Source organism: Vicugna pacos, chromosome 6, assembly GCF_048564905.1.
Source record: "Vicugna pacos chromosome 6, VicPac4, whole genome shotgun sequence".
NCBI classification, from domain to species: Eukaryota; Metazoa; Chordata; class Mammalia; order Artiodactyla; family Camelidae; genus Vicugna; species Vicugna pacos.
Window position 1 is genome coordinate 93,494,984 of NC_132992.1, and position 21,281 is coordinate 93,516,264.

Sequence of the window (21,281 nt, forward strand, 5' to 3'; positions counted from 1 at the left end):
AATCTGCAGCACAACCAGGCCGGGGCCCCAGGACCCAACCAGCAACACGGGCCGGGAAGGCTTTCGGACAGCGGAGTCTCACCAGTTCTGAACTGAGAAATGGCACTAGCAGTTCTAGGCCAAGTTAAATCCCACAGAAATCCTATAGGCTTTGGAGTGAGAAAGAAAACAAAGCGTGCTACCTGCCCACAGTGAGATGCTATTTAGCCATCGTTTTGACAGTTACTTCCTTCTGACACCCTGGCAGGGCCTGGGACGCACCGGCCCCGCACAGGTGCGACAGGGAGGGAGGCGCCGAGCTCACCAGAGGCAGGTCCATGAGCACCTGCATCCCGTCACCCGGGCCCATGTGGGCCACGTGATTGAAGTTGGTGGGGTTGGATATCATTTTGGATCTCAATTCCGGGTCTCTAAGCATCTCCCTGGGGAAAGAACACATGAGTGACTCAGGAACATGGCAAGGTCCTCTGGGCTCCACCACGGCCCCGGCCGTGCCTCAGGGAGGCCCTACCGCCGCTGCTGCAGTCTCTCCTCCTCTGGCACCTTGAAGACAAACCGCCTCTTGCTTCTGGTCCGGAGCATCTGCTTCTTGCTGTTGTCAGAGGTGTCGGGCACGCTGAGAATCGCTCCTGCAGGGAGGAGCAGGAGGGACTCTGTGGCTGCTCGGGACCTCGTGCTCCCGGTGCGGGGCCCGTCTTGGGGCAGGACCCTCCCGCCCGCCCGCCCTGCCCCTGTGAGGAGGGCTCACCCGCAGACTTGCTCTTGAAGTAGATCAGGCGGGGAGGCTCGCAGTTGAGGAGGTTGAGGCTGCCCTCCGAGTTCAGTGGGCGGATCTGCGGCGGAAACCAGAGAGGGGCGGTAGCTGGGGGCACGGGACGCAGGTGAGGGTGGGGCGCCCACACCGCCGGTGCTCACCCTGCGCAGGCCGATGGTCTGCACCCACTCCATGGTGCGCACGTCGAAGACGTCCACGCCGTACTCGCTGTACACTGTGACGTGTGAAGAGCTGCAACCTGGTGCAGACGAAGCAAAGTGGGTGAGCAGCCAGGCCGGCCCCACCTGCCGTCCACCGGGAGGGCCGCGGCCCAACCCCGCACCCTGGAGCTTCCTGAGGGCGGGAGGGCCGCCCCCCAAGGTGGCTACACGGCTCAGACCGGAGGTGCCTTCACATCCCACTCTAGATAAGGAGCCTCGACTTCCAAGTGCAGACACACCAGCGTTTGGGGCATCCCCGTCAGCTCTGCAGCTGACAGCATCTGCCACCACCGCAGAGATGCCAGCGATGACTTGTTTAAAACCTCAGCCTTCCCATTCAGCTTTACCATCACTGCAGCTTATTACCTCAGGCTGAAGTTGCACATCTGAAACTCAGGCGGGCCCAACGTTTTTTCTAACAGATGCCAAGTCAGATTCCTGGGTAAGTATTTCAGATCCCCACTCAGAAACTACTGCCAAGCTCTGGGTGATCACGGGGCCCACAGGGGTGTCTGCAGGTGTCCCCCTGGTGGTCTGGTCTCAGCATGACAGGTCAGTGGCGGCAGCTGTTCCCCATGGTGGCTCTGCGGCCAGAGCCATCTCCCCCTCCTCTAAGTGGTGCTATGTTTCAGGCGGGGACGCAAAGCCACCCAGTGTGCCAGAGACACGAGACCGAGGACCCTCCCCGTGCAGGACGGCGGGAGGGACACCGGAACTACCAGCGGTGCCTCAGCCTGCTGGTCACCCGGGCTGGCGACGGCGGGAGCCCTGCCCTGGTTCCCCGCCTTCTACCTTCCGGAGCCAGAAGTTACCCTTTACCCTGCCACACTTGACTAACGGAAAGCGGTTTCTCAAGAGCTTCTGCTCTGCTGCTGTTACAGATCCCGGCTGGGCTGCCCGGCCGCACCTGTTCTTCTGAATACAAAACAGAAAGTACAAGCGGGCTTAGGAAACAAGACACATGCGCTGGAACTAGTCGGCAAACTGTCCCAGAAGCGACATTTCAGCCATGCCACGAGGCCTTCTTTCTGAGAGCCACCCACAGGAAGGTGGTCAGAGCAATCAGCGGGCCTGAAGAAACGTCCAGGAGCCCTTCCCCCACAAGGGGGCGGGGAGGCACCACCTCTCACCGGGGAGCACGTGGGTGCCAGGAAGGGACGTGTGTGGCCCATCTGCTGATAAAGTGATAAACAGAGATGTCAGCTCTAAAGAAAAAGTAAACTAAAACGCCCACACGCGTGTGTTCTGACAGGCCTGATCCCGCGCCCACCCCTGCTGCGTGGCTTATGCAGGACCTCACCGCGTGGGCCTCAGTGTCCTCCCCGGTAAGATGGGGCTGATCGACCTTCCCTGCGGGACAGGAGGGGTGAGGACACACAAGTGCCCAGCACTGGGCTCGGGGCAAGGAGGCAACAGGTTTAGTTCTCCTTCCTGAGAGTTACTGAGTTTCTTTTTGCCAACCCTAAAACTGCCCGTACTGTGCACGGAGGAGAAAAAAAAGCACAAAGGTGGAGCAAAAACTGGAATCAGAGGAGAACACAAGACCCTCGGGTGTCCACACCGGGTCACTCACGGCCAAGGCGTAGAGCATCGGACTCTGGGGCCTGCATCCTGTTCGACACTAGACTCCTCAAAAAAAATTACATTTCTGGAGAAAAAGGCGCTGATGAAGGGAGCTCGTGTGGCTCTGAAGCCACTCCTGTACCACTGCCCCCAAAGACAAGGGGGTGAGGTGAGGAGGCGAAGCTGGGAGAGGCCCGCGGCCTTCCTGCGGGCCCTGGCCGAGGGCCAGCGAGGCGGGAACGCCCAGCAGCCTCTGAGAGCTGGAGGCCAGCAGCTCCCCTCACAGGCCTGGGCTCCCGGTCCCTGCGCCCTGGGGACTCGGCCGGCCTGCCGGAGCAGACACAAGCTAGTACTTTTGGGGAATTAAGGAAAACTATGACACCCAGCTCCCAGCCAACCCCATCCCCAGCCAGCTGGAAACCCACGTGTCCCGTGGCCGGCCTCGTCCCCCGCTCCCCTCCGACCTGCTGGTGTGGCGACGCAGGCCACCTCACTGTACCAAGCAGCAGAACGAGAGGCTCAGAGTCTTTAAGCGCCCCCCCGGAGCCTGGCCTCCAAGGCCCTTGCTCTCCAAGCCCGAGGGGCTTCACACCTTCCACCCAGCACCACCTTTCACAGAGAAGACAGTTAAATTGAACCAAACTGTCTTCCACAACAGCTCCTACCGCTTGGAAAAACATCTGTCCCGAGAGGAACTCTAACCTGAAAGTCAGAGTTGAGTTTTTTCTGGCCGCTGAAAACCTTCAGCTTGTTTTCATTACCATGTAAGTTTATACCTCGTCACAAGAAACGTCTTAAAAAATCAACAAAGCGCAGGTCCTTGCTTCCACCCACCTCACCTCCTGCCCAGGGAGGGCCCCGCAGAGCCCGTGGGGAGAGAAGGGTGCGGCGGGCGGCTCAGGAGGGAAGCAGGCGGGTGGTCCCGGGCGAGCCCACCCCGAGCTGGCCCGGGGAGCGGCACTGGGACCACCCTCTCAACTGCAGAAGCCGCGCACCCGCCTCTCCTGACGCCTCTCTGTCCACTGAGCTGAGGGAACTGGAAGACGAACCAACGCAGAATAGGACGCATGCTGACTGTGGATGTGAAAGCGGCAGCAGGGGTATGGCAACAGAAAACATATACATACTACAGGCAACAGGCGCCGCAGGCCACATGAGCTCCTGCGTGCGTGACCTCCGGCCTTGTGGGTCCACGTACAGTCCCATGTGGCTGAAGCAAAGCAGGTACTCCTCACTTTTGAGCTCCACAGCACAAAGGGCATCAAAAGACTGTTGTGAGAGGAACGTAAGCGAGGGGTCATTGGGATTTACCAGGTTTAGAGCCTGCCCATCTCCCTGGGCGCTCAACAGAGAGAACCCGGAAGGGTAGCCAACACAGAGCTTGTCCTTGAGCACGGCCATCCACTGCACAGTGCCCGGGGCCACAGCCTCACTGAGCTTCCTGTGGAAAGGCTTAGTTCTCTGGACCTCATAGCAAAGGACCAGCCGCTTCACCGCCACAAACAGGCAGGTGGGGGAGCCCTTCTTCAGTGTCCCGGTCGCTATGAGCTGGCAGCCCTTGGTCTCCGGAAGCTTGATGTCAATGTTGCTTTCCACCCCATCAAAGGCGGACCACGGACAGAGATGGACGTGGTGGTTCCGGCCGCAGAGGAGGACAGCAACTTTCTCTTTGGGAGCAAGCTGGATCTGGTACACTTTCTTGTAGTCAGCAACGCGGACAATCACTGCAGGAAGGGGGCAGGGGCGTGAGGCTGAGAGTGAGGCCCAGGGCACCTGTTAACGCCCCACCAGGAACCTCCTCTTTGTTCCAACACCCCTGTCTCCACCTCCACCTCCCTGCGCTGCCCCTACCCCCCACACCAGGGCCCTGGCTGGGAGATGCTGAGTGCAGCGATGCCCTGGGTGGGGGGGTGGGTCTGCACCCCGCTCCAGCTCATCCCTGAACCCAAGAACCTGCAGGTTGCATTTTGGAAACAAAGGGCTGTCTCCAACCTCACTGCATCCTTAGATAAATGCACTGAGAGCACCCACCCCTCAACGGGCTCCCAGACTCACCCAATAACCTTGGCACCCTAACTGGGGCAGGCCCTTTGCCCGGGGCTCTGAAGTAGAGACCTGGGTCTGGGTCCTGAGGAAGACTACCCCTGAATCAGCAGCGGCCACCCTGAGGCCACATGAGCTACCCTCCTCCCACGTCACCAGTGTGCTGAGACCCCAGGCTCATCGGGAAGGGACACAGCCACCACAGGTCCTTGGGAGGGCTCCCAGGGCCAGTCTCAGCCCCCGACAGGGTGCTGAAGCGGGGAGACGTTTGGTTTTCCTTGCTGGGAAGAATGAAAGCCCAAATTTGAAGCAAAGGAAGGAAAGTTTCGGTAAGGCCTTGGTGCATCCAGGAACTGTGCTGGGGAGCTCTCCCTGCCCGAGTGCCTGCTCAGTCCTCTCCTTAAAGAACTTAACAGACACAGCAGCTGCCTCCCTCAGCCCTGGGGCTTTGCGCTGCCCTAGACCCACTGGGTGGGGGCTGTGACCGCAGGTGGAGGGACCGGTGGACAGGCTATGAACAGACACCCCTCACGTCTGTCTTATCTGCTGCAGAGTCGTTTTCTCGGCCCCCTGCCTTTCCCTTTCTTTGTAAATATCCCTGACATGGTGACTTAGCCGACACATCCAGTGAATTGGCCTCGACCCTGACAGTCCCCGCCAAGGACCCTGGGCTCATCTGCAGCGCCGGCAGGCCTCAGGCCCCTGTGCGCTCACCGTCACGGGTCACCTCGATGGTGTAGAGTCCTTCTTCCAGGCCAACAGCGACCCTCTCCCCATCTGCGGACGACACAAAGGGAAACAGATCATCTGCTTCTTCAACACGTGGAGAAACCGTAAGTGCAAATGGACAGCAGAGCAGTGGCCCCAGCGCGCTGCAGGGCCGCCCGAGTCTGCTCTTACACCGCCGCACCCCGGAGACGTACCCACGATGGCGGCTGTCAGGATGGCCTTGATGAGCGGCAGCGAGCTGTCGTAGGCCTCCTGCGGAATGTGCACCACCTGACTCCTCAGGCGGTTCTTGTGAAGGATGGACTGCAGGCCCTCCAGGATCCCCACCCACTTCCTCTTTTCGTTCTCATTTTCAGTCAGAATGAGCAGTGAGCTGGTCCTGGAAGGAGTATCTAAGAGAGAGGCCGTCACCTTCACGACAGAAAAAACAAAGAGAAGCCGTCAGACCACTACACCACACCAAACCGACGGCTGCACCGGCCTGGAGAGCTGGGCACTGGGATCCAGGGGACCGGGGCCCAGTCCAAGCTGCCGCAGAGGCCGGGAGCAGGCGGGGCCCGGTCCCTAGGTGACACTTCCTCGTCAGACTTCAGTTAGCCCTGCTCCTGACGAAGCTGTGGTGTGATGTTCACTTTAATACTGTTCTCCTGGATGCTCTCATTGTAGCCGGAACGTGTCCAGGCACGGCGGGACTAGACACTCTGCCCACGTGCGCTTCCTGCGAGCCGCCCCGAACACTTACCAGATATGCGGGCGGCTCCCGCTGCTACGAAACCATCTTGTAGGCATGAAACGGCACTCTTCCGTATTATATACAGATGCAGTTTCTCAGTAGAGATGAGAGTTAACAAAAAGTGGCTCATAGACTTAGTTTTGTGGTCAACCAAAATTTCATGGTATTTAATGAAAATGCCAGTGGAGGGGGCTCCTCGATCTTCTAGAAGCCTCCTAATGCCAGTGTGTACGACTGACTCGGCGGGCTCGCACCTCCACTGACAGAACTGCGCATGAGCAATGTCTGTTTTCTCCTCTTTTGCTCTAGTTAATACAGCAAATCCTAGGGAGGCAGACGTGGGGTTCATTCCATCGTAACCGCCCCGAGGCAGCTTCCAGCACCAAGCACGCGGTGCTGGAGCCCCCGAGACACAGATGGAGGAGGTCAGAGGGTGTAAAGGGAGGCAGGGCCCTGGAAAGGAGCTGGTGGGGATGCGCCAAGAGGGGTCCTGCGGCGTGCGGAGAGGTTCTGCTCCTGGGTGAGGGGTGTGGGGCGGGGTGGCCTGCAGCAAGCAGGAAGGCGGGGCAGTAGGAGGCCCTTCGGGATGTGTGCCAGCCCCTTGTACAACACAAGGAAATGCTCAGAACAGTCATCTTACTTTAGTCACATGGATTTTTTTTTATGAGTAATGAAAAGTTTCTTAGAAATGGGGAAAAAACATACCCTGAATATACACGGAATATCTCGGCGTGAAGCATGTATGACGTCTGAAGCCAGCACTGAGCTCACAGAGAACTCTTCGTCTCTGGTAAGAAATAAAACATGCAGAACACTGGGAAAAAGGCTGGCACCTGGTACGCTGCCCCCCACTGTTCTGTACAAATCTGGCGACAAAGGACACTCTCATGGCTATTTTCTAGAATGCAAGGGAGGCTCCTCGCCTCCACCTGGACAAGAAAACGCTTCCACTGACAAAGCCAATACACCCAAGACGCGAATCCCGTGTGTCCATGACTAGACGTCTGAGAGTGGACGTCCGCTCCCCATGTCACACCGTTCCACAGCTATAAGCATACACGTCAGTGATCTGGCCTGTACTTGGCTATAAATGGGGATAAAATGTGCTGAGAGAATCACAGAATCATCTCCAATTCGCTCTAAACCCTGAGCTTGACGAGTAACGCAGCTATGCCCCAGGGTGCCCGCACCGCTGGGCCAGGGACACACCTGTGCGCAGTGAGGGGTGAGCAGGGTCACCGGGGTACTCTTCCAATCACAGCCCAGCTGTTCACCCCTGGCCCGTGTAAACCACCTGGAGGCAAGGCTGCTACACCTCCATTCCTACAGTGGCCCTCAGTGGCCCCTAGGCACCAGTGCTGGAGAATGAGGCTCAGGCTGGGTCCCAGTCTTGGGCGGGTGCCATACCGTGTGGCACCAGGGGTGGGTGACAGAGGGACGGGCATGCCCGTACAGGGCAGGACAAGGAGGCTCTGTGCTAAGCACGCCTTGTCCACGGCCTGTGTAATCTTCCCAACAACCCTCTGACCTAATGACGTCACTACCACACCCCTTTCAGAGGGTGAGAGGTCAGCCAGGGAGGACGCGGGAGGGGGAGGTGCTCTTTGTCTTTGTGTTGGTGGAAGGACGGCCCTAGATCAGAGATGAGGTGCTAAGAGACGCTGTCACTCCACAAATGCCGTGGCCGCACACACACGGCCCGAGGCCCGCGTCACGGAGACAGCACGTGTCTGGCACTGAGAAGCCTGGGCCACGCGGGCCACGCAGCGCGTCTCGGCGTCTCCTGCTTGTTCCTGAGCAGTTCGCTTATGTTGATGCCTATTTGGCAAATCTTTCCGGACAAAAACATTCACAGCAGGAACATTCCCGGCAGGCGCAGCAGTCATGGACGTGATGGTACATGTGGGGTAAAGACGACCAAGCAAGGAATTCTCATGCTGACTAAAGACAAACAAGTCGAATAAAACTCCTGGAGCAAGGGCAGGCCACACGAGACACCCACCTGAGATCCAAGACCTGGCTGGCAACGACGCCGGGCTGGGTGGACTTGCCCTCGGGCAGGTCGTACAGAAAGAGCTTGCAGTCACAGACCACCGCGTAGGCCCGCTGCCACCCTTTCTTCACTCCGGTCGGCTTGGGGACCTGCAGATCAAAGTGACCACATTTCACCAGGCCAGGCAGGCAGGCTGCAGCACGTCCAGGCAGCAGGAAGTGGAGGCTGCAACCCTGGGAGACTTTTTGGAGGTGGCCACTGCACCCGGTCTCCCCCCAGCGGCTGCACGGCTGGCCCACTTCTCCAGGAACGGCTCCCTCATGTCCCCCAGGCTGGCGACTAGAGCCGTGCCTGACCCAAGAAGGCTCAGGACACTGCGGCAGGGGTGCTGCCGTGACAGAGATGAGGCAGCAGACGGTGTGGTCACAGGGGACAGGGAGCATGGTGGGACGCTCTGGCCAGGCTCAGAGGCAGCCTGGTGCAGAGCCTTCAAACAGCACTTGGCTCTGAAACCTTGTCTTCAAGTTCATCAGCCCAGGGGTGGGGATGAGAGACCTTGGGTGATTCTGAGTGTGTTTCTGTGGGATCCTCAGGACCCCTGGGCCTGGCTTCGTTCCCAGGAGAAGAGGGGTCCAGGGTCACTTCACGCAGCAAAGGCACCAATTTCAAGAATGGCTGGGAGTGGCCGTGGTCACCAGGCTGAGACCAGCGGCAGTGGGGCTGCACCTCCTCACGCGCCCTACCTTCACGTAGCCCTTGTAGGCCGTTCCTATGCCTCTCTGCACGTCCACACCAAGAGGTCGCTTGGATTGCTCGGGGGGTATGGGGCACACCTGGGGAGCGCTGTCTTTGCAGGACACGTGGCAAGCAAACGAGCACACTGGCAAAGTGCAGAACACGCCATCAGAACCTGCCTCCCCCTGCCAAGCAGCGAGGGCTCCCAACGTGTGTGCCACAGAGGCGGCCACTCAGGACCCCACATCGCGGAACAGTCCTGACACCCAACAGGTAACAGTTGCAGAACTCCATTCCCACAAACGCCCAGGGATTCTGGCACTGAATAACTTTCCTACAGGCTTATAGGACCTGCTGACCAGCAGTCAGGGCATGTGCTCAGGTCGGCACCAGCCCCAGACCTGTCACCTCCCATCGCGTGACCTCGGCTGGCTGCTCATCTATGAAACAGCTGTCACAACTGCACGGGACATGCCACCCAACGTGACGCGGTGCCCCGCACAGGGAGAGACACCACACGGAGGTCTGAGGTGCTAGTAATGACGGAACATGATGCAAACAGCGGTGCTTCTCTCCAGATGACTAGACAGCACAGGATCTGACAGTCCTTCTTACTCTGCTCTCCCTAATCCTGGAGAATGACTGTGGACGTTACACTTCGTAACACACAAGCATCAAAAGGTAAGTGGCCGCCCCATGGCTGTGCACTGTCCCTGCAGCAAGGATTCAGGATTCCAACGCACAAACCTTTACTGAGCGCTCATAAAGCCAGACAAGAAGAATCTGCCCGCAGCTCCCTCGCGGCCAGGCTGCCTTCGGCTTCACTGGCCTCCCCAGGGACCGTTCTCCCCGAGGCGGCGGGTGCCCAGGGTGACGGGGCCCTCCCTTGGCTGGCAGGTGGGCACTCACCCTCGCAGGCGTAGCCCTGTCGGATGAGCCCCACCATCAGGGACGTGCAGTGGCTGCACTGAGTGGGGCTGGAGAAGGACTTGATGCTGAACTGGTGTGCTTTCGGCTGCAGGAGGAACACAAGGAGGTGAGGCATAGACTCGGAGAACGTGATCGGCGGTATGGACACCTTGAGCCCAACCCTGCAAAGCTGGAAACGTGTGCTCTCACTGTGAGGCTCATGTGCTCCCAGCAGCTCGAACCAAAGAGCAGTGGTGCCACCCACGGAGCCGGAGCCGGAAAGTGAGACACGCATGCCTCCCTCAGTGACAAATTGGGCTACTGGAATCAGCAAGCTTGGCTGGGGGGTGGCACCCAGGGCGGCCCAACACACCCCCACCCCTGCCCCGCCTGCTAGAGGCCCTGGGGGCCGGCAGGGGATGCGCTTTGGGACAGGCTGCCAGCCACGGCAGCCCTTGCCCAGGAGACCAGGAGACCGAAGTGAGCCACAGGCTGTTCGTTCTTCACAGCGAAAGCCTGGAAAGGCCCGCAACCCCTTGTCGGGAGAACGGACGCAGGACGCTGCAGGCAGTGGAACACATAAAGCTGAACGGAGAAGTGAGCTGAGGGCTACACAGCACAGCACCCGCAAAGCTCAGCGTAGCAAATGGAAGGATTCCTTTCAGGGACACACAAAGATGGAGGAGCCACGTGTAAGAAACAAGGGAGTGACCAACATGAACTCCAGACAGACAGCGGTCTACTCCTTGAGCCCGAAAGCCATGTCATTAGTTGGTCTCAAGCAAAATCAGGTCTCTCATCGCTAGGTGGTATGGCTGTCTGCAGCTGAAACCGTAAGAGGCCACATCTCCATCACAGGAGAGGAAGCACCTGGTACATAAGGCCCAGCGCCTGCTAAGTGTGAGGCCTAGTGCCCCGCCACAGCCAGACACCTACGGTGACCTGCGTGTACTGACGAGCACAGCTCGCCAAGACACATGTACGGGAAAAGGTACGAAGCTGCACATTCAGCAGGGCTCCATTTACGTTTATTACCATAAACCACGTGGTTCTCTCAGGCTCAAAGTACAGCCAGACAGACGGAGATAAATTTGGAGAGGGACTTAGACACTTAACACAGAGTGGTTGCCCCTGGAGAAGCAAGTATGCTCTGGGGAATGGAGAAAGGGGAGCAGGGAGATTAAACTCTGAAATTTTCCAATTAAAATGCATTCAGGTGTCACTGGCTTAATTAAGAGAACACAAGGCCCTGACACTTTCTGGATCACACACTATTCAGAACAAAACATTACCAAATCCGTCTCATTTACACTAAAGTTGTCTAATCTGAGAAGGCCCCATGGTTCCTACCTTCGGTCCAGCCAGAGCGAGGGCCTGCGTGGCGGGCAGCGGCACGGGGGGTGGCCTCTGAGGGGCCCGCGCCGTGTCCTGGGGACAAGCAGGGACAGATGAGTGCTGCCCTGGCTCAGCACAGCTGCTACGTGTCAGACCCTGCTTGGGAGTCCCTTCCCTCTGGGACTATGAGCAGCGAACAGTTCTGTGTCTTTAATCTGCTGCACCGTCCAGACGGCCATCAGAGCAGCCCTCGTCCGGCCGACACACCGACAGTAATTCTGACACAGGGGTTGGGCTCAGAGCGACAAGCTGTGTGGCAGCAGAGCAGCTTCTGTTCGGGGACCTGAGGGGCCCGTGGATGGTGGGGGTGGCAGGCGCAGACCCAGGCTCCAGGGTGTGGGCGGGGCAGGACTCTTACCTCCTGCTGGTCCATGCTCGCCGCCCCAGAGACCGGAGGGGACGCCTCTGGCTTTGGAGCCTGCGTTTCCTGCTCACTGGTTGAGCTGGTCTGTAAAAACAAGGGCAGAAAAATGGTGGGAACGAAAGAGCTTATTCTGCAGAACTTAGACCCTATCTACATGTTTTTACTTCAAAAGTGCATTCTACTGGGGCCCTGGGGTCCCAGCATGGGTTATTAGTCCAGTGGCATCCCGCTGCGGACCCCACCTCACTCAGCTGCCCTCCCTTCCCCGAGACCACTGCCCGTGGGATTCTGAGGCTGGGCTGGTGACCGCATGGGAGGGCTGGCTCTGACAGGTCACAGTTATCACCAAAGGCCAGAGACCATTTGTCCCCATCCCCAACTATAGCCCATACCATCCTTCCACTTACAGGGCAGGTACTGCAAACTGCTGGCCCCCTGACGTCACTCAGAAGTGATTTTCTCTATACCTGGGTCTCTAAGATAAAACAGTCACATGCTCCTAGACCTCATTTCAGCGTCAGAAAGAAATTCTAACATCAAAAATGTCTGTGTATCTGTGGCCAGAAGCAGAGATTTCTCTGTAAGTTTTATGACACATGGGAGCAATGCTTTGTTCCAATAACTCAAGATTCCCAAGTTAATGTCTCGATTTGAAACGGAAGCTAAAGCTACATTCAAAAGCCACCTAAAAATGACCTCATTTTCACGAGTGTTCCTGAATCTAGTATCTCATCACCAGCAGTCGCTATTTACACAGATTCACATACGCTTTGTAAACAAGACCGTGAGGGAACAGCGCCCTGGGACACGGAGGAGCTGGGTGGGTGCCTACAGCCGCAGTTTATAGCTGTATCTTGTGCGCTACATCGAAATCCCAATAGGCCAAATCAGAGAAACACTTTTCAACGGTTGGAATTAATGAAGTTGCTGTGTAAGGAGCCAGATCTGGACGGGCAGGCAGCGCACAGGCAGAGACGCTCGCACAGCTGTGTCCCGCAGTATTCGGATGTGGGAGCAAGCTCACCAGGGGGAGCCAGACCAAGTTGCTAATTACCAAGGCTACAAATCTAAGCAACTTGCCCCACAGATAAGGCAGTTACATGAGTTGGAGCCCCACCTTCAGATAAACGAAGGGCAAAAGGGTATTAAGTAATTTAACATAAGCCACGCAGCAACCCCACCAGTTTCACTGAGTTGGTGAATTAATCAAAAGGCTGCAAGTTAAGGAGGAGGAAACCGCTCTACTGGTGTGAGTGAGAGGCATGGGGCCCCGGCGCCGGCAGCGACCCACTGCTCCCCAAGGGGCTGGCAGAGAGGATGTGGAGGAGGAGACAGAGTCCTCTGTCGGGTGTGACAGACAGGAGGGACAAAAATGATCACTTCCCACCCAATAAAAACCTGCATGAAAATACACTGTTCCAGTCGATCTGGCAAACACTTCTAGTATAAACAACACGCTTACCACAGGGAAAGCAGAGCAGAACTTCTGTAAGGTGATTCTCGAGGCTGGAAATCCTCCTAACACACTCAGACTCTGACCCAGGGTTTTTTCTTTCTGTCAGTAAATGCCCTTCCAACTTACATCTCGGGGTCAAGAGGGATTTAAATCAAGCATCAAGACAGCAGGAGTGCTGGCTACAAACACCGTCACCTCGTTGCTGAAACTGCTCTGCTGGCAGGGTCCAGGGTGACGGAAGGTCTGAGCTGCTACAGATGCTACTCTGTCCACCAATTTTACAGGAAAGTCACTGCTTTCCTAGCCACCTCCATCCTGTTAACAACTGAGTGTCTCTGGCTCAGCCCCGGCACAATGGTGTCTCACCGCAGCGCCAGAGAAAGGCAGGAGGCTCGAGCAGCACCAGGCTTGTGAAAGAACGGTGTGCACGAACGGTTACGTGGATTTGCTTCTTAAAAAACCGGGGACTTCAGGAAAAAGACAAGCCTCACAAATCTGATAAAAAACCACCCTGACAGGCTGATGTAAACAGATGTACCCAAATGGGAGCGAGCAATACAAATCTATTTGGATTCTGTCATAACTGATCTAGGCGAAGACTGCTGACGGACGCTAACCCACTGGCAGAGGCTGCTTGGTGCACAGACACCCAGGGCACGGCCGACAAGGCCTGGCAGACACCACTTCCACCTGACGATCAAGCTTAGCATCCCCGATGCTGAGCAAGCTGACCTCTGCTCTCAGGGAGAGCACACCACCATCTCCTCCGCAGGCTTCACGTCAAAAACACCCAGCCCACATCTAATCAAGAGGGAGAGTGAAGGACGGTCTACAAGACCACTGGTCGGACACTACAAAAACGTCACTGTCACAAAAAGGGCGGGGGGGAGATGAGGGCGCAGCTCCAGATTAAAGGAGACCAAAGAAACAGGACAACTAATGCAGCTCACGAGCTCTGGCTGCGGAACTGGAGGGAAAGCAGCCGTGGGCGGCGCTAAGGTGACAGCACAAACGTCCTCCACGCGACGACGTCACTGGCAGTGGAGGAGGACGTCCTTGGTCTCAGGAAATAAGCACTGAGAATTCAGTGTGTTAGGGGCCACTGATACCTGCAACTCACGTCCAGACAGTTCGGGGGGAAGCCTGTGTGTGCAGGGAGGGAAGGAGAGAGCGTACAGTACCACGCCAGGCGAGATGCACGATGTTCACTGTATTATTCTTTCAACTTTCCTGCAGGTTTAAGATTTTCTAACAAAAGGTTAGAAAACCAACAAAAGCAATGACAAACGTGGGAAGTCCCATTAATGAGACTTGCTTTCATCATTTTACTTTCTGGCTTGCTTCAGGGGTTGCTGGTAAGGGTCTACCCTATAGTTTCGGAAAAAGAGGGAGAGACTGTCCTGCCCTGACAAGTGACTTCAAGAACTCGCAATGTCCAAAAGCAGGAAGTGGGAGGCACTGAGCACTCAGCAGCTGCTTCCTGGGCTGGGGCGCCCGCTCTGGTCACTCACTTCCTGACCAGAAGCACTGAACTCCAACACCAGGACTGCAGCAATGGACCTGGGGCCGGACTGTTCTTCCAAACCTCCTTTCCCCACCCATCAGCAAGATGGAACTGTACAGCCAGACACACGTCACCGAAACAGTAACACGACCACTCATTCTTCATTTGCTACACTGTAAGAATTTCTATTTTGTATTTAAAAGTTGCCTGAAATAGTCACTATACAGGCAGACACCAGCGTAGGTTTCGTCCGGAGATGCCGAGCACTTTAATTCCCACTTAATTTGAGGAAGCTAGTCTGGGAACATTTCAAACACTTTACACTGTTTCTAACCTTATTACACACTGTACACCCCTGGTCAATTACAGGGTCAGCACAACTGAGACTAAACTGTCCGATGTCACTGGTATGTCTGTGGCCCCACAGGTAGTCAAACCACATTACACTACTTTTATCTTAAGTTCACTCGTCACTTTCAAAAACACTTACTTACCCTAAATGTCAGGTCGTGCGCTAGAGGTGCAGCATTGAAGTACTCAAAAATGGAATCCTGAAAATCTGGAAGTTTGAGCCCTGCAGGAAGGAAACAAGACTAGTCCAGGTGAAAGATGTAAGACTGTCTCATGCTCAGATGGGAAGACTCCGTGTTACCCAGACAGCGTTCTCCATAAGTGAACTGATACAGTTAATGTGATTCCAGCAATCAACTGTCGGACTTTTCCCCAAAGCTGGACACTTGGGAGAGTAACCAACGCAGCCTCTCTCAGGAAGCTTGAAAAATGAGGGGCTGGCGGCGGGGGAGACCCAGCAGACAGTAAAACAGACTCACTAGACTCTTAATTAGATTCAGGTGGTTCCTGCCCCTGAACAATAAACAAGGAGGGAAATCCAGAAACACTCCCAGCGCCCAAGGCGACCTCACGTGTGGGGAGAGTCATGTCTGAAATCAGCAGCGAGGGGGACGTTCCAACAACTGGTGCTGGACAGCGACCCAGCTGCGGGGAAGAGACAAAACAGGGCCCACTCCTCAACCTGCACCTCACAGCAAATTCCAAATGCACTAGTGATTTGAAATTTTAAAATGAAACATAAATATTCAAAGAAAACATGGGTGAACGTGAACAACTGGGGACTTAGGAATATCTCCCTATGACTCAAAAAGAAAAAACTGGTAAATTTGGTGCACACACATACAAACCCAAAAAACAAAAAACCCCACAACATCTTACTCTTGGTAAAAAAAATCGTAAGCGGGGTGGGGATGGCAGTGGGTACAGCTTAGAGGCAGAGCGTGTGTTTAGCATGCATGAGGTCTTAGGTTCAATCCTCACTATCTCCTCTAAAAAGAAAAAAATCATAAGCAAAGTAAAAAGAAAAACTAGGAAAAATATTTGTAATACAAACAAAAGGATCTAATCCTCAGTATATTAAAAACTAAAAATTAAAAAAATTATAATCTGAATTTTAAAATATGGGCAGAAGATACAAGTATATACAAGTATATAAATCATAGACTAAAAAATATAAACAGCCCTCAAACATACAAAAAGATGCACATCTTGCTCATAAGAAAACACGAATGGGATGCCACTTCCCCGACCCGTTTACAGGGAAATCCTACTTTGTGGGTGAGGCTGCGGGGCAGGACCCTTGCCTGCACTGAGGCGGGGACACAGCTGTACAAGCCTCGGAGCAGAACCAGCCATGTCTGCAAGACAACTGTTCCCGAAGTACACGGACAGAAAGGGAACATACTATGCAAGAGGCCGGAACAGCCCGACGCCCACCGCCAGGGCTGCTGCAGCCCACAGCAGCGCGTGTGCAGCTGCGAAGGGCCCAGGCCCACTGCGGGCTGCGGCCTTGCCCGCCTGAAGAATGAGCAGAGCAGGCCTTCGTGAAATCCGGGGAACATGGATGTCTAACTATACAGATGTAGGCGTTTGCTTTATGTTTTCAAGAAGAAACAAAGGAAGAATAAACCCAAAACTGTGGCTACCTTCGGGAAGGGTGTCTTTGAACCGCTCTATTTCAGAGTTTGGGCTTTGGACTTATGGTGAGTGCTTTCTTTATACAACTGAAAGTTAACTAAACCTGTAAGAAATTAAATCTAAAACAAAACCATTAAAAAAAGGTTTGTATGTAAATAACTTGAGGGGAGGGGACAGCTCAGCGGAAGAGTGCCTGCTTAGCATGCACAAGGTTCTGGGTTCGAGCCCCAGCACCTCCATTAAAAATAAATAAATAAAGCTGATTGCCTCCCCTCATAAGTTAAAAAAATAAAATAAAATAATTTTTTAAAGCTCACATGGGAGGAAAACAAAGAAATGATTCAGAAGTGTATGATTTTATCTTACCAGTATCTGCTCTAAATTTTTCTTCCATCTTCTTCTTCAAAATTTCCATTTCTTCTAACAATTCTCTATTTTTGGCTTCGGAATCCTTCAGTTTACTAAAATAAAAAATAAATGGCTTTCAATGCACAGAGCCCAGGTCATCTATGGGCTGGTCGAGAGAGTGTCAAGCTGTGAGGGCAGGGTCACCCTGGTGTCTGGGGTGGGCAGGGCAGGAGCTCGACACCACGGCTAGGCGGAACGTGGACCCACTCCCCGCCATCAGCCTCTCCACTCCCCCAGGTACGCAGAGAACACGTGCTTCAGACTGTGAGCAAATGTGAACTTGACAGTCCCGTGAAGCTCTAACCAAGTTTCTGACCTTCCTTATCTATCTCTAGAGGCGTCCTCTGAGGACACACAGCCTGGATGACTCAGCTGTCAGACCGAACGTCTTTCTCGTAATGGGCAAGATGGTGGCCTGCACCAGAAGGTGGTGCCCCGGCCCGAGCAGAGGGGCTCCTGTGCTTCCTGTGCCTGTGGGGGGCGGAGCAGAGTCAGCGGCTATGCTTAACATCTGGCCAGGAGGCAAGTAGCAGAGTCTAGCACCAAGAGTGGGGGGCCTGCAATCAAGTCCTAGCTCCACACTCATGGGCGAGGCTGGGTCAGCCAGCTCATCTTTCCGCCCTTGGTCTCACCGTCTGTATAATGGGGGCAGTCAGAGTATCGCCTTGCAGGGATGCTGTAAAGTCATGTAACTTAACGGAATGAAGCCCTTACAGCAGCTCCTAGTAAAAAGGAGTCTATTTAAATGGCAGCTGTTACTACTACTAGTTTTTTAGCCCAAACTAACAGGATCTGGGACTCGGTAACCCTGTCAGCGGCACCATCACTCCCAAGACACCCCCCTCAGAAGGCAGGTCAGAGCCTGTCCCAGCAGCATCCGCATCAGCAGGCGTGACGACAGGCGGGCGGCCGGTCCTCCTGAAACCGCAGCTCATCCTCACACCCCGAGCGCAAGGCAGGGTCTGCAGACACGGGCTCTCGCCCAGCACCTGCTGAACCTCCTCCTGTGAGGAAGTGTGCTCTTACCACTGTCTGAAGGTGGGGGAAACTTTCAAATAGGCATACCATCTTCAACCTACATTTTAAAATACTCGTTTTAGCTTAAAAGAAAAAGCTCTAAGTTGATGAACTGAAGGCCTGAGTGGGGTCCATGGACATGTGGCTGTGAGTCCTGTCACCCAGCATGGGGGGCACACCCCTCCCCGACATACACACTCAGAGACCCTGGCACTCAGAACCTGCAGACAGCCACCAGGAGGTGAAGTCCACTGGCACAGTTGTCCACCCAGCTCCACTGCCCACTGAGTGCCAGGGATGGCACACTGCTTGGAACAGGTCCCCGGTCCTCAGGCACCTTTCAAAGGCGAGATTCGAGTCCTTGACCTTCCTCAGCTCCTCCTGAACGAGCTGTTTGGCCCGGATTTCCGCCTCAAGAGCAGATTGCAGTTCTAGCCGAGCCGACATGTCCAGCTTCTGACTACGGCGAACTTTCCAAAGGGGATCCTGTGGATATTGGTTCAAATATTAAAAACACATTCTTGAGCTATTTGCTTAACAAAATTAATGCTAACAAAGAACTATCTTCTTCGAACCTTAAACTTTTACTATATTTAAATATTAACTCTCAAGATGTTATTGAAGTCCATCAGACTCAATTTTAGTTTTGATATTTTGTGACTTTATTCTTTCTTAGAGGTCTTCTAAGCAATAAAATTCACTCTTCTGTTGTTGAAGAAGAACCTGACCCGCAGAGCAAGTCCTATGCGGCTCCACTAGACCATCTGCAGATTTAAGGTGTGTTACAGGATCACAGGTGTCTTATTTTTCCTACATCTTGAAACCTTCTGCTATTTCAACTTGCCAGTAATTATGTCATTACTCACTACTTATTCCCTCCTATGACAAAAAACTAAACTAAATAAAAAAGGAAGAATGATGGAATGACTTAGAAGAATAAAGCCACAGGGAAACAGCCCAGCCGATTACAGCATTCTTCATGTTCTTACTGAGTTCCCTGATGTGTTCCCCCCCGCTTTTAAGACGATAAAAGAACCCTGGAGAGACTGTCCTGGCACGCCGTGCTTTAGGCTTTCACTGCATACAGCTGAGAACATTTCACCTTTCCTCCAAACAGGAAAGGGGAGAAAACCGACTGAGGGCGCGTCTCATCAGAAGTGGGCAATGAGAAGAGGAGGGTGCAGGGGCAGCTGGGCTCTCACGACCACATGAGGCCCATCAGATGAAGGAGGCCTCCACGGGTCTTCAGGGACCGTGTCCTGTGTGAGCTTTCTCAGGAATGGTAAGCGAACAAGCACCACACTTCTAAGGATGAAGAGGGAGTATGTTTGCGTCCAGTCAGACCTTCAACAGGAAGGACTGTTCACAAAGGGCTCTGTGACAAGGATCTCAACAATCCCCTTTTGCTAAAAGAACCTACGACAGTGTTCTTTCATCTTTGATGAAGTTTGTGCACAAAACTCATTCAATGCCGTTTATAAGTGCCAGTGTACGTGTAGACATGACTGGAAGAAAAAAGCAGAAATGAAAAAAATGTATTGCTCATTCGAATTGGTGTTCATAAATGTAAAGAAAAAAGTGTTTTCCAATTACGGAGCAAAGAACAGGGTCATGTTTTTTCCTTCAATAAAGTTATGAGCTGTTTGCATTTTTTAAGAGCACTGGCGTTGAGGACGGACATGCAGAAAGAAAGAGGGGCGAAGGCAGGAGAGCCCACAAGAGGTGAAGTCACAGGACCCAGCAATCACAGGACGCTGGGCTTCAGGTCCTGCCGACAGGATCACTAGCCAAAGCCACTCAAAGGTCCTGCCCTGCCCCGCCCCATCCCGTAAATACACCTTCACATCAGGAAGACATGGGAAGAAAACGTGGGCTCGCTGAGTTTAAGTTCTAACTAGTCTTCTAATAAAGCTGATTTTCTATGCCTTTATTCTTTCTCAAAATAGCTTGCACATCTGTACTTTAAGGAGGGTAAACTGGACCGAACAAAGGAAGCGGGGGGCACATGAGGCTGCCGCCTGGGAACAGCCTCCCAACCCAGCCACACTCAGGATGTCAAAATCACAGATCACTGGGCAGCTGGTCACATCAATAAATCCAAGCACCTTGAGGGCAGAAGCCAGTCCTGAAATTTGAGACTTCTCCACACAGCCCAGTCCTCAGTAACTATTTGTTAAATAAATGAACGGTATCAAAATAATCTGCGATCTCCTGATGACTGACAAGGGTTCTCAAATTGAGTTCATGTTCACCGAAGCCTCTCGTGTCACTGGAATTACCTGCCACATTCACATCAAGTGGAGCCACAGACAATCCCATAACAACACAGATTCGGGCTTCAGAACCAGACCTACCAGTGTTCTTGACCCCAGACTGGAACTCCTCAGTGTCTCTAGCTCTTCAGTCATCTTAGAAGCGAGGGCCTGCAGGTAGCCCCGGGCATCCTTCTCGTCGCTGACCCTGGGAGGGAAGAGGCAACCTGTGAGCAAGAGGTGCCCAGTGGCCCGGGACAAGCCGACGCCTCGGCAGGGAAGGCTGGACCCAGCTCGCTCTCTGGGCTCGGGACACGCGGGCCTCCAGCCCGGCCCACACCCTCTGAGACTTGGAGGTGCTGTTTCTCCCCTTCAGTCCAACGTGATGATCACTGGACAGAACTGTTGCCCCCCAGACACCAACGATTCTGGGGAAACAAGGTGAAGTCCGCGCTGAGACTTCAGACAAACACCGTGAGGCATGGAAGAGGCGGCGAGGGTTGGGGCGAGCATGGGCGAGCATGGGGCGGGGTGCAAGTACCACTGAATGATTTCTGCGATCTGGGCTTCCCAGTGGGCAACTGACTCCTTCTTGGCTGCCAGATCCTGCAGCTCATCCTCCAGCTGTCTATTTTGAGCCGTGAGCTTATCCACAAAGGAACAAAGCTGAAATTAAACAAGTGTGCCACACAACTCATAACTTGGCATCCTTCAAACGGGATAATAGCACAATGAAAACTACAAGTTCTTCTGATGGTTTTGAAAGTTTTCTTTAATCATTAGGAGATTTTTTTCCAAACTCAGTTTCCAAGATAGACTTTCTGATCATATCTAACTTAAATCATGTTTCAATACAAATCTGAATGTAAAAGTGGTAAGAGCTAGTGGTTTCACGTACTTAGAGCTTGTAACCAAATGAAAACATCCCAATTAAAAGGTCAAACATTATTTCATTCAAAAATTAAAATACGTAAAATACCGAACTTCTAAGACTCAAGCGTGAAAAAAAATTACGCTTCCGCCAAGGGATAAACCAGACACTTCAAATTACCTTTTCATTCTCAGCAGTTACCTTCTGGTTTTCCTCAAACAGCAGGGCTCTCTCGCGTTCGTGCTTGTCTCTGAGGGTGCCCACGGCCTCCTCCACCTCGCTGAGCCTGGCAGCCGGGGGAGAGGGCGGTCAGCTTCCCGCCCCGGGCCCGCCACCCGTGGGGCT

The 21,281-nt window shown here is 54.1% G+C and overlaps 1 protein-coding gene across 3 annotated transcripts in view; it reads right to left on the reverse strand.

Annotated features, from left to right (window-relative positions):
* CDC42BPB (CDC42 binding protein kinase beta) overlaps positions 1 to 21,281 on the reverse strand; it is a 92,221-nt gene that overhangs the window by 4,849 nt on the left and 66,091 nt on the right. For 2 of the 3 annotated variants that reach the window (XM_006209084.4, XM_031679413.2), the window contains exons 16-34: positions 21,117 to 21,222; positions 20,607 to 20,731; positions 20,168 to 20,273; positions 18,151 to 18,299; positions 16,755 to 16,849; positions 14,894 to 14,973; positions 11,434 to 11,523; positions 11,031 to 11,108; positions 9,681 to 9,786; positions 8,780 to 8,916; positions 8,046 to 8,185; positions 6,749 to 6,830; positions 5,505 to 5,721; positions 5,296 to 5,358; positions 3,666 to 4,262; positions 916 to 1,013; positions 749 to 833; positions 512 to 629; positions 305 to 422 (exon numbers count right to left, since the gene is read on the reverse strand). In XM_006209084.4, coding sequence (XP_006209146.3) covers positions 305 to 422; positions 512 to 629; positions 749 to 833; positions 916 to 1,013; positions 3,666 to 4,262; positions 5,296 to 5,358; positions 5,505 to 5,721; positions 6,749 to 6,830; positions 8,046 to 8,185; positions 8,780 to 8,916; positions 9,681 to 9,786; positions 11,031 to 11,108; positions 11,434 to 11,523; positions 14,894 to 14,973; positions 16,755 to 16,849; positions 18,151 to 18,299; positions 20,168 to 20,273; positions 20,607 to 20,731; positions 21,117 to 21,222 — 2,590 coding nt within the window. Of the gene's footprint in view, positions 1 to 304; positions 423 to 511; positions 630 to 748; positions 834 to 915; positions 1,014 to 3,665; positions 4,263 to 5,295; positions 5,359 to 5,504; positions 5,722 to 6,748; positions 6,831 to 8,045; positions 8,186 to 8,779; positions 8,917 to 9,680; positions 9,787 to 11,030; positions 11,109 to 11,433; positions 11,524 to 14,893; positions 14,974 to 16,754; positions 16,850 to 18,150; positions 18,300 to 20,167; positions 20,274 to 20,606; positions 20,732 to 21,116; positions 21,223 to 21,281 lie in introns of those variants that run through there. The other variant, XR_012073843.1, reaches the window with a different exon arrangement.